The sequence below is a fragment of the Meleagris gallopavo genome, chromosome 23 (assembly GCF_000146605.3).
Source record: "Meleagris gallopavo isolate NT-WF06-2002-E0010 breed Aviagen turkey brand Nicholas breeding stock chromosome 23, Turkey_5.1, whole genome shotgun sequence".
In the NCBI taxonomy this organism is placed as follows: Eukaryota; Metazoa; Chordata; class Aves; order Galliformes; family Phasianidae; genus Meleagris; species Meleagris gallopavo.
In genome coordinates this window covers 2,291,601-2,304,005 of record NC_015033.2, presented here as the reverse complement: position 1 = coordinate 2,304,005, position 12,405 = coordinate 2,291,601, and the positions used below count along the sequence as shown (strand labels likewise).

Here is a 12,405-nt window from a genome sequence, read left to right as displayed (position 1 = left end):
AAAAAAAAAAAAAGAATGAAGTATTCTTATTTATTCCTTCTTTCGAGCTCTTAGCAGGAATGCTCTGTCCATGCCCTTTTTGTAAGGCAGGAAAAAATCAGTTGAACAAATGCTGACTCGGATAAACTTTTATGTCTGTTACACAAATAGATGTCTACACTACGTAGTGGTCGTAAAAAGCAGCCAGCCAGCCCTGATGGTAGAGCCTCACCCATTAATGAAGACATCCGTTCCAGCGGCCGCAACTCTCCCAGTGCTGCCAGCACCTCCAGTAATGACAGCAAAGCAGATTCAGTGAAGAAGTCCACCAAGGTAAAATCTCCCCATCTTTCTTTTGTGTCAGAACTGGGCACCTGAGGCCTCTTCCATCAGCTTGATAAGATGCAGATTCGAGGGGGCCGGGGGATCTCTCAGTGACACAGAAATCCCTACTTGTGTAGCTGTGCAAAACATTTAATAATGCATCTCACTGATGCTTTATTCCCGTGCATATAGATGTGATAAAAGCCATTAAAGTATCCCCACATAACCTTACTGCTCTTGTGATAAATTAATCCTTCATTTTCAGATGCAAATGCAAGCGTTAGGCTTATGGAAGTAATACCTATCAGAAATGCTACATCCAAGACAAGTAGACAGTTTTGGTTTCTTAAGCAGTACTTAATCTTTATTTATAAAGGAATATGAATGCGCAGTAATTGAGACTACTTCTGTTACTGTTTTGCTGTATGCAGTTTGCTTGATGTTCAGAGCTAGCTGACACTTTAGTCTGTTTCACTAAGTGCTTTTCCAAGAGAGCACTGACAAAACAAAGGCAGATGAACAAGGAAGCTTGCATTAAGCACTGTAAATTGAAAAGCAGCGAGTTAAAGATAAGTATTTATTATTTCAGGCTCTTAGCAGGAGTGCTCCATCCATGCCCTTTCTGTAAGACGGGAAAAATAAGAAGTTGAGCAAATGCTGACTTGGCTTGGTGTTAAATTCTGGAGATCCCAACTTCTGATAAGTTCTCCTGCTCCATAGGAACCCTTCTCGTTAATTTGTGTTCAACGTGATAGCGGGGACTTGTGTTTCATTTACTTCTGTGTTTACATCACTGGTAACTGTTCTCTTCTGCTTCATTTGTGGCAGAAAATAAAAGAAGAGGTTTCTTCTCCTCTGAAGAATTCCAAGAGGCAGCGGGAGAAGGCAGCGTCGGACACAGAGGAGCCCGAAAGGTCCAGTGCCAAAAAATCCAAAACTCAAGTGAGTCCCACAGAGAAATACTTTCATTTTTGGAAACAATTTGAGTGTGGGAGGGAGTGCAAATCCACTAACAAACCCAAAACACAAAACCAATTTAGGCCACAGCAAATTTTAACTTAATCTGTGGCTAGAAAGCAACCCATATTATAATGTGTTCCGTCTGTTGGAAAGCAGTGGAACAACATAGGGTAAGTTCAGGAGTCCGTTTGTTTGTTTTATACTTAAGCAATATAGGAGGAACATACTTAGTTTATTTCCCCACACACACACGCCTCAGTTCTTTTTTTTTTTTAATTGAAATTTGGCTTTACCTTTTCTTTGACAAGTTAGAACAACACTGGAGTTGTTGAAATCTAATGGTATCTGGGCTGAGCTTTCTCTTCTCCGGGCTGGGACACCCCAGCTCTCCTTGCATCTGCTCCAGCCCTGCACTCGCCTCAGGGCCCTTCATTGGGTTCTCCCCATGTGTCCATCTCTGGTTCTGGGGGGCCTGGAACTGGGTGTGCTGTAGTGGCACCACCTGTGCTGCTTTGTCCCATGAGATTTGGAGAGTGTTACTGACACTCCAGCACATGTGCATGGTGATTCTCTGTGGCACGCTGCATGCAGTTCCTCACACTCACTGGTTGCTCTCCCCTTCTCCTGCAGGAGATCAGCAGGCCGAACTCTCCCTCGGAGGGTGAGGGTGAAGGTGAGAGCTCTGACAGCCGCAGCGTCAATGACGAAGGGAGCAGCGACCCCAAGGACATCGACCAGGATAACCGGAGCACGTCACCCAGCATCCCCAGCCCTCAAGACAATGAGAGCGACTCAGATTCATCCGCTCAGCAGCAAGTGCTGCAGGCGCAGCCCCAAGTGCTGCAGGCATCCAGCAGCTCCGGCCAGGCTCCTCCTCCCATGCCCCCTATCCCAGCTCAGCTGCCAGCACCGCTGCCTGCGGCCACGAGTGCTTCTGCAGCTCCACCGCAGGTTTCACCACCAGCATCCCAGGCCCCCAGCCAGCCCCAGGCCCCCGCGCCACCTCCTTCTCATTCCCACATCCAGCAAGCCCCCGCTTTGCACCCGCAGAGACTGCCATCGCCTCACCCGCCCCTGCAGCCTCTGAATGCATCGCAGAGCCAGCCCGCCCCAGCCTCGTCGCAGCCCCACTCGCAGCCTCCGCTGCACGCTCAGCCCCAGCCTGCCCCGCACAGCCTGCAGGCGCAGCCCCTGCTGCCTCATCCCGTACCCCCCCAGCCGTTCTCGCTCCCCACGCAGTCTCCTCAGTCTCAGGTTCCCCTTCAGACACAAGCGCCGTCTCACTCCCACTCTGCACTGCAGGTGTCTCAGCCCTCCCTGCCAGCCGCAGCCCCGCTGCAGCAGGCCCAGCCTCCGCGGGAGCAGCCGCTGCCCCCGCCCCCATGGCCATGCCTCACATCAAGCCTCCCCCCACCACCCCCATCCCGCAGCTTCCCACCCCTCCATCCCACAAGCACCCTCCTCATCTCTCCGGCCCTTCTCCGTTCTCGATGAACTCCAACCTGCCTCCGCCACCAGCTCTAAAACCCCTGAGCTCCCTCTCCACTCACCACCCTCCATCTGCGCACCCTCCTCCCCTGCAGCTGATGCCTCAGAGCCAGCCGCTGCAGTCCTCGCAAGCCCAGCCTCCCGTCCTGACCCAGAGTCAGAGCCTTCCCCCATCCGCCGCTCACCCCCCATCCGGACTCCACCAGGTATCCTCGCAGCCCCCCTTTTCTCAGCATCCCTTTGTCCCCGGAGCCCCACCGTCCATCACCTCTCCTTCGTGCCCCTCCACTTCCACGCCGCCTGCAGTGCCCGGCATCCCGCTTCAGACCTCCATCTCCACGTCAGCAGCTTCTAGTGGGAGCGTGCCGGTGGTGACGTCCTGCACGCTGCCACCTGTCCAGATCAAAGAGGAGGTTCCCGATGAGGCTGAGGAACCAGAAAGCCCTCCGCCTCCACCACGGAGTCCATCGCCAGAACCAACTGTGGTGGATACACCGAGTCATGCCAGCCAGTCCGCCAGGTATGGAGGTTGGCAGCACGTGCACTTCTTCAGCAGGACCCAAAAGCTTGCATCTCACAGTGGAATTGCTTTCCTTTTTGTCAAGATCTTGTTAAGGGCTTCCCTCTGCTGATGTACAGACCCTGCATTGAGCAGTGACTCTGTTCCCTTTCACCCTTCCCAAAGATAGCTAAGGGAAATCAGTGAATCTTCCTGCCTCCCATGCCTGGTTCTTGGAGGAATGCTTGCTGAGCTGAAGTGAGAATGTTGCATGGTAGAGTTCTCCTTTCTCTCATAATTGTTGTCCTTATGTTGGCGGATCAGTTTTTATTGAAGTCAACTGAAACGTTGGCTCCTTACACTGTAAAAGAAGGCTTCTGAATGCGTGTGAGAAATCAGCTTCAGTGAGATGTGAATGTGTCCTACACATGCGTCTTGTCAGCTCTTGTTTTAATCAGGGCTTTGCTGTTTTTCTCTGTAAAGGTGCTTCTTCAGGCAGGGTATTAGAGGTTGTACTTGTGAGAGGAGTATTGTACTTTGCTTGTCTGTTTTGTCTCCTGGCACAATTATTTCCTTTCATTCCCTTTCAGGGAAGCAGGTAGTGCTGTTGCAAGTGTACGGTGATAACTTTTCCTCCTTGACATACAGCTCTTAAACTTCGGACTTCTACCTTCCCAGAGCTGACCTCTTTCTGTTTTGTTTCCCTCAGGTTTTATAAGCACCTGGACCGTGGCTACAATTCGTGCTCGAGAGCAGATTTGTACTTCATGCCTCTGGCAGGATCCAAACTGGCCAAGAAGAGAGAAGAGGCCATTGAAAAGGCCAAAAGGGAAGCGGAGCAGAAAGCCAGAGAAGAGAGGGAGAGAGAGAAGGAAAAAGAGAAGGAAAGAGAGAGAGAACGTGAGCGTGAGAGAGAAGCAGAAAGAGCTGCGGTAGGTTTATTTGTAGCTAAAAGCTGCTTAGGAGGGTTGACATGGATAGTGACTGCAAAGTGCACGTCCCCACAGGTGCCTAAATACACGTGTAACCAGGTATCTGTGAATATGGGAGCTGTGTGTTAAGTGAATGCCAACCCGCTCTGGGCATTCCCAGCCTGCCTGTCACTTTCTTCTCTAAAGGAAGTGGAGAGTTTCTATTCCCGGCCTATAATTGTATGTGGGAAGCCAGTGCAGCTGGGGATAACTGGGCCAAGTGTTTACATTACTTGCAGTAGAAGCTCAGATATGAAAAACACTCTGTAGGTGTAGATACAATGAATTATCCTCTGTAACTTCCACTACCTTTGCAGTGCAGGCACAAAATCATTGCTGAAAAAGGGATACGAAGGTTTTAAATCCGAAGGCACCTTGATTAAAGACAAACAACTTGTTTATTTTTTATGATGGGAATTCCCAAGCTCCGGTCTCACTGTAGAAAATGAGCACAGTTAATTCTTTGTTTTTTGTTCTGGTACTCCGTTGGAAAGGAACGATGACCTTTGGGCCCACAGGGCAGGGAGGTTGCTAGTGCGTTACTTAAAGCACAAGGAGGGAAATGCATGCCAGTGCTGGTAAGCCAAAGGACTTGAACTTAAACATCTCTTCCCCGCTTTGTGCAGCAGAAAGTATCCAGCTCCTCCCACGAAGGCCGCCTCGGAGAGTCGCAGCTCAGTGGGCCAGCACACATGAGACCTTCCTTTGAACCCCCACCGACGACCATCGCTGCCGTCCCTCCTTACATTGGCCCAGACACACCTGCTCTACGAACGCTGAGCGAGTACGCCCGTCCTCACGTCATGTCTCCAACAAACCGTAACCATCCCTTCTTCGTCCCCCTGAACCCCACCGACCCCCTCCTGGCCTACCACATGCCCGGCCTCTACAACGTGGATCCCACCATCCGGGAACGAGAGCTGCGGGAGAGGGAGATCCGGGAGCGAGAAATCCGGGAGAGGGAGCTGAGAGAGAGGATGAAACCTGGCTTCGAGGTGAAGCCCCCGGAGCTCGATGCGCTGCACCCGGCCACCAACCCCATGGAGCATTTTGCCAGGCACGGTGCACTGACTATTCCCCCAACGGCAGGACCTCACCCGTTTGCTTCCTTCCACCCGGGTTTGAACCCGCTCGAAAGAGAGAGACTCGCACTGGCAGGCCCGCAGTTACGGCCTGAAATGAGCTACCCTGACAGACTGGCAGCTGAGAGAATACACGCGGAGCGGATGGCATCGCTGACAAACGACCCATTGGCACGGCTCCAGATGTTCAACGTCACGCCTCACCATCACCAACATTCGCACATACATTCGCATTTACACCTACATCAGCAGGATCCCCTCCATCAAGGTGAGCCCGGCAGCTGGCTGAGCAGTTTGCTTGGATCCTCTGCCCGAAAACCTGGAGTTAGGAGTCCTTTGTTTTCCTGTATATAACTGTGGCTTTTGGGCAGTATAAGATTGCGATACCTGAAATGCAAACCATTATTTTTTAATGAAAGGGTGCAGGGCAGTAATAAAGAAAATGCTAGTAGCAGTACAGTGATCATAGAATCGTAGAATTGTAGAGTGGGCTGGGTTGAAAAAGGCCACAGTGATCATCCATTTCCAACCCCCTGCTGTGTGCAGGTCGCCAGCCACCAGCCCAGGCTGCCCAGAGCCACATCCAGCCTGGCTTGAATGCCTGCAGGGATGGGGCATCCTCAGCCTCCTTGGGCAACCTGTTCCAGTGATACCGTTTAGACTCTGCACTGTCACTGTGAGACGTATTTAAGAGCTTTTAAGAAAGCAGCAAGGAGAACTTGATCTCTTCAGCCGTTTGTCGTGCCAACCGCATGGCTTTAGTTGAGCTGAAGTTCCCTGTCACGACTCTCCTAAGAAATATCTAAATTGATGGGTTGGCATCTTTCTAGTTACAGTGTATTCTTACATATGGAAAAGTTTTTCCCAAGGTATTCAGTAGTGTCAGGATGAATTGGTGCCTTGTTCATTTCTAAAGTAAGCTACACAGTTGCTCCTCTGAGGTATCGTGAGTCTGGCACTAAGCAGAATTTTTCTGGTAGTAGATCACAGAGAACATTGCAAGCAGGGCACCAGGTGCAGGAGCAGCCAAGAAAGGAAAACGAGAGAAGTCCAAGTACTGACAGTGCAGCTCCTGGTGCTTCTGGGAACAAATGTACTGTTTGTGCAAGCAAATATAGCATGCTTTGCCTTGGAGCATATGCATTAAACACGGCTTCCTTCCCTTCTTTCTGAGTAGGGGAAGAATTTGAATGCTGTTGCAGAAGCCAATTTGTGTAGCAAGAAATCAGCAGTGTCTTGTGAGATTAAGCGGTGAGAGTGTTTCAGGTAGGAGATGATAGCACTGAGGGTCAGCATTTCTAAAGCTGTGAACATTGCTTGAGAATGCACAAATTATGGGCTGGCTCAGTTTCAGGCAGGTTTTTGATAGCCCCTTGATAGCAGAAGAGATTTGTCATAGATGGTGTCTGTGCTGTTGTCAGGTAAGTCGTTCAGCCTCTGTGCAGGTAAGTCTGGATACTGTCCTGTTATTTGTTCTGGAGCAGTGCAGTGGAAGGTGGAGCAAGTGGCTGAGAAGAAGGGACTGAAGAGCAGGTTTATTGTGTTCAGAGACAGGCAGCTTAAGGTGTTTGCTGAATAACAGTGCACTCTGAGCTGGGGGAAAGGTAATTATATAAGCAATTTAAGTATGTATCTGTGTATACATACAGGGGAGAGAAATTGCAATACCAAATAAAGGTAAGAGCAGACATTTTTTTTTAAGTTCTCGGGATTGAACAGATTTCACTTTTCTCAGTTCACCTGCACTAGTCTGAGCAGGGCTGGTCAGCAAGCAAGCTGTGCTGCAGTGCACATGGGGATGATGGAAGGAAAGCTTGGGTGGTTTTGTTACTTTATTTTTTGTCACTTGGTGGATTTCTTGTTCTTGTAGAAATTGAAAGCCTCGGGTTGTTGCTTTAACAATTAAGACTGTTTGGCAAGCAGATGTCACTTCAAACACTTCAAGATAGAAAAGTGGGTTTCAAATTGGATGGAGCTAAGCTCCCGGTAATTACACGCCAATTAGGCCAAATGCCGATCCAGCTCAAGTGGTAACAGGGCTTTTGATCTCCCAGCAGTGAGTGATGCTTCCCCAAGCAGTTGATTGCTTTCTTTCTTTCCTTCTTCTAAAGGTTCAGCAGGACCTGTTCACCCGCTGGTGGATCCGTTAGCAGCTGGACCCCATTTGGCACGTTTCCCCTACCCACCTGGGACCATCCCCAACCCATTGCTAGGACAGCCACCTCATGAGCATGAAATGCTCCGACATCCAGTCTTTGGTGAGAGCATTTTATGGTCCTTGTTGGAGGCTGCCCTTTGATCTGAGCTGTCAGCTTTTCTTCTGGCTGGGAGCGTTGTTTCCTGGGAGGTGTGGCAGTGGGGTTGAGCTGTAACTTCAGTTACAACTGAAGTCGGTTTTATTTGCCTTGTTTTGTTTGCTGTCTCCGTTTTAGGGGAGGTTAAAAAAAGAAAAAAAAAAAGGAAAAAAAAAAAAAGGCTTTGTGAGGCAGCTCTCTGCAGACCTCACAGCAAAAGAGTGTACAAGTGCACAACTCTGTGTTGTAGGTACCCCTTACCCTCGGGATCTGCCTGGTGCCATTCCACCTCCGATGTCCGCAGCCCACCAGCTGCAGGCCATGCATGCACAGTCAGCAGAGCTGCAGAGACTGGCAATGGAGCAGCAGTGGTTGCACGGGCATCCTCACATGCATGGTGGTCATCTACCAAGTCAGGAAGATTATTACAGGTGAGAGGTGCCCCGGGGGCTTGTGGAGACTTAAGGGTTCCTTCATCTTTCTCTGCGTTCCATCTGATTTTTCTTGTGAACGAATGCCTTTCTTCTCGTGTGCTGAGATATTGGCCTGATGCACTTAGAAAGGTTGGTGAAGCTGCCCTTAAAGCTAATTAGGGCCCTTAGACCTAATTAGGGCATTGATGATAGGGCAGGTTGAAAGCTGGGCCCGCACTGCTGGCACGAGGCTTGAGTGAATTGAGTCATGCATTGCAGGGCTTTGTAGCGTGATTCTTGTTACGATTGCTGCTGCATTGCTTTGTCTTCCTTGAGAGCAGTGGAGGAGGAAGGTGGGTGAGAGCTTTATGAACAAGAAGCGATAAGGAGTTCCATAAATCAGTGAATCTTAAGAAATGACTAAAGGGAAAAGGAGATTGGGTGTGTGTGAGTAATGTAAACCCTGAATTAACATTTGAGAGTGCCCACTACTCCCCACAGTGCTGTAGAGTGTTGGTAGTGGAGTGGTTCTCTTCTCAGCCTGCCTTGTCTCACAGCACCTTATTTCCTCTTGGGCAATGACTACTGAATGGTATGTCAGCTAAGAAGAGGAAGCCTTCAGCACCTAGCAAAGGTCATTCCACGTGTCTGCAGGTAGCAAGGCTGTGTAGGAAGCAGCATGTTAAATACCTGCCTCGCACTGCTTCGCTCTGATGTTTCTGTACTTGCTCCTGCTATCCAAAATCACCCGCTGGCCTTATGCCACGAGGGCAGCCGCTCTGCCTGGAGCTGAGTGACATTTCACTTGCAACTGCAGATCAAGCTGGAGCTTGATGAGCTGGCACGAGTGATCTCACACACTTGTAAGGAGCGAAAGGTCATCGCTTCCTCCCACAGCAGCCACTGTTATCGCTGCTGTTACAGCGCTCCTCATTTAGTGCTGAGAGCTCAGAAGCCCATCCTGCAGCCTCTGTTCCCTTCAGGGCGCCCAGGTGAGGTTGGCAGGAAGGCATGCTGTCACTGAAGTGTCATGACACCTCCTTGGTTTGTTAAAATGAGTTTTCTTTCTCTTTCAGTCGGCTGAAGAAAGAAGGCGACAAACAGTTGTAATAAATTATTTATTTGTAATGCTGGCTATGGAAACCCCAGTCCTTGGGAAGGAGTGGAACATTTTTACATACAATAAGAGCTACAAAAGGAAAAGAATATCTTATAAAGATTTCTTTATATATTTAAAACAGAAACAACCGCCCAACAAGTAGAGACTTATCAGCATAGCGTTCATTTGTAGAGAAGATTTCTCAAGACTGGTGTGGGTCTCCCTGCATGACAACGTATTCAGAAGCCTATTGAAAATACAGGACTGTGTGGAATATTCAGAGAACTTCCTGCAACCTTGGTTTTTTTCTTCCTAGTTTGTTTTGAGTAGGTGCTAGGATTGGGTTCACAACACAAGTCACTGTGCGTGAAGAGACACTCAGTGCATCCATAGCTACTTCAAAAAAAAAAAAAACAAGGATTGCAAGTAGGTGACATAACAAGCTCTGAATCCAAGTGCTATAATAATAAAAAAAAATTACTTTTATTTTAATACATTGTAGGGAATCTTCATAATTTTCAAGGGAGCTCAGTTCTGCAGCATGGCTTTTTAAGTCTGTAAATAACTTTTTTGGGTAGAGGGGAGAAACGAAACAAAACGAAACTCCAGAAACGTTTATGTTGATTTTCAGTAACATCACACGTTGTGAATTCCTACCTGGTATTGACAGAATACAGAGTTGATTTTTTAATAAAAAAAAATATATATAGTTATCCCTTTAATTAAAGGGAACAATGGGTATCAATAATTTCAAATGGGTAAAAGCTTGAAATTTGGCTTGTTATCAACAATAAGCATTAAAGGGAGATGCAGGGATAATGTTGCAAATGACTGTTCTTGGTTTTTTGTTTCTTCTGTTAGTGTTACATCTCTGTTTCTGCAGCTGATTTCTGTTGAGTTGGGTTTCTCAGCAGTGCAGGTGTCCCTTGGAGCTCACTTACCCTACTTCAGGGGTTCGTCTTCAGCATGGCCATCGTACACCTCTTTCCCTTTACCCTTTGGAACTTAAATCTAACTGCGTTGGTTTTAGGCTATCCCTCATAGGATAACTAAGAGTTCAAAGAAATAACACGTTCTAAAATCTCTATTTTAAAATGCTCCATGGCTCAAAGTAGTACAGCCAGAACTTCATACCGTGCATATTTTTGGAGGTTTGCTCTCCCTGGCCTCTTGTGTTTGATGCATTCTTAAGAAAGGAGGAGTGGACAACTCAGTGTTTTTAAGCTGTTTTGCAAAGAGCAGTCTGCATTTCGTTTGAATTCTGTTTTTATAAGCAAAAACTTTTTAACTGCCACAAACGTTCTGTATCTCAGGAACTTACTGCTTTGGGCTTCAGATAATAATACATGGACAGTAATATTTACTGCCTCCAACACAACAGGTCCGTGCAGAACTCCTGTTGGCTGGTTCCCATGTGGGTGGGAAGAGGAGAGGGGCACGCAGGAGGCCAGGGAGCATTATTTTAGAGACAGCTCTGCTTGCTGCCTAGGCAGAGAGGTTTTATGTGTTCTTACTGTTCCATATGTTTGGTTGGTTTGGTTTTTCGGTTGTTCTCTTTATTTTTTTTTGCCAGGGCAGAGGGTGGTGCAGCCAATGGACATCTGAATCTGCTGGCCATCTGCTTCCCATTTCCTCTCTCAACTCACGAGCACTCTCTCTCTGCTGTTGTAGACTGTTATAAATGTGATGGTTGTGTCATAGGACTGTACTGAGCCACGTGTGCTGAAGTTGTGGTTAATGACACGTTGTGATGGAAGGCATGCACAGTGCTTTATCCACCGCTCAGACCAACGTCAGCATCAGTGCCCAAAGGTGTTCTGTAACACCAGTGACAAATTCAAACCTTGCATCAGGGTTTTCTGGGCCCACGTACAGCAAGAATAGAAGGGAGGGAGAGGAGGGTGATTTCAGTTGCCGACCTCTTGTGTCCTCTGTTGCAGATTTCGCAATGCTAAGGAACTGCAGTAGCATGTAATCAGTTCCATGCCCTGTGCACGAGCTCTGAAGGTGTTAGCAGGAGCAGCCAGTGTTGGCATGTGGAGGCTGTGAGGTCAGTGTGGCACCCAGCATGGTGGGCTTCCTTTGGGCACTGCTGTGCTGGCATCCGAAAGGGAATTACTCCTTTCTTCTGAGCAGCGTTTTTACCTTTTGCTTTTAGCTTTTTTTAGATGAACACCAATATTTTGTTGGTTTTTTTGTTCACGTCATTCAGCAAAAAAGCACTGAAACTTCCATTTTAGACCTGTGATTAACTACAGCTTTACTCTGCAGTGGCGTTTGAAGCCATCCTGGTGTTGGATGCCCTGTTCAAACAACCCAGACCTGGTTTTCTTTCAGAAATCTCTCTTTTGTTTTTCCTCAGTTTTGAAAGTTTTAAGTTTTCAATTTTGCTTTCGTGTTTTTGAGAAGTCTCTCTTGTTCTGTGTCGTCATGGTTGAGCTTGTTTCACTGCACCGTTACAGCAGAGTGTACATTCTGACTGCTACATTTATATATATCTTGAAGCTTAATGTATATATGAGTAGTTTGCCATGGGATAACACAGTGTAAACAGAGTAGAAACCCAGAAATCGTGACTTCTGTGTTCTCTCCATTTGAGTATTTTGTAATTTTTTTGAAATATTTGTGGACATAAATAAAACCAAGCTACACTACAGCAGCCAGGTTCTGCCTGCAAGCAGATGTGTCTGTTGATTGCTGTGGGTAGGAGGAGATTGTTTCCATCCAGAGAAATGTGGGACGGCCGTTCTTGCTGTTTCAGAGCTCATCTCACCTCTTCCTTAGCTTGACTTTTTCCTCTTTGGAGATGATTTTATTTCTATCACACAACACAGCAGCACCACGTCCAGCTCCAGAGTTCAGAGCCTGCCCAGGGCTGCTGCGTGCTGTGCAGCCACGAGTGGGGAAGGCACATGGGAAGGAGTGGATGTGCAGGGATGTTGGGTGGTCTGCAGTGGTCATGCATTGTAAGCACGGTGTGAGCACGGGGGGGTAAAGTGAGGGCTGTGCGAGAAGCTCTCACTGCATCAGGTGGTAAAGAGTAGAAAAACAGGGCGGTCCTTCAGTTCTGCTCTCATTCACAGAGCGGAGAAGGCTGCGTGCTGTCATCTCCCTTTCGTTTTGCATATGAAACAAAGGTGTTGGAGGATACGGAACGGAAAGCCAGCCCTGATGACTCATGAAGACGGGCAGCCTTCACGTAGGGTTAATGGTACGCTCTATATGCAGAAGGAACGGGGTATTTTCGTGCTTCGTTTTCTAAGAGGCGTTACTTTGTGCCGGTGAAGTGAATGCTG

The 12,405-nt window shown here is 48.1% G+C and overlaps 1 protein-coding gene across 1 annotated transcript; it reads left to right on the top strand.

Moving 5' to 3' along the window:
- Positions 1-71: 71 nt before the first annotated feature.
- On the top strand, positions 72-11,768 carry LOC100544577 (arginine-glutamic acid dipeptide repeats protein-like). The gene is given in 9 exon segments (XM_010722763.3): positions 72-312; positions 1,132-1,245; positions 1,894-2,638; positions 2,641-3,271; positions 3,960-4,182; positions 4,851-5,571; positions 7,415-7,561; positions 7,848-8,028; positions 9,087-11,768. Coding segments are annotated over 9 exon segments (2,958 nt in total). The 5' UTR covers positions 72-150; the 3' UTR covers positions 9,121-11,768.
- The last annotated feature ends 637 nt before the right edge of the window (positions 11,769-12,405 follow it).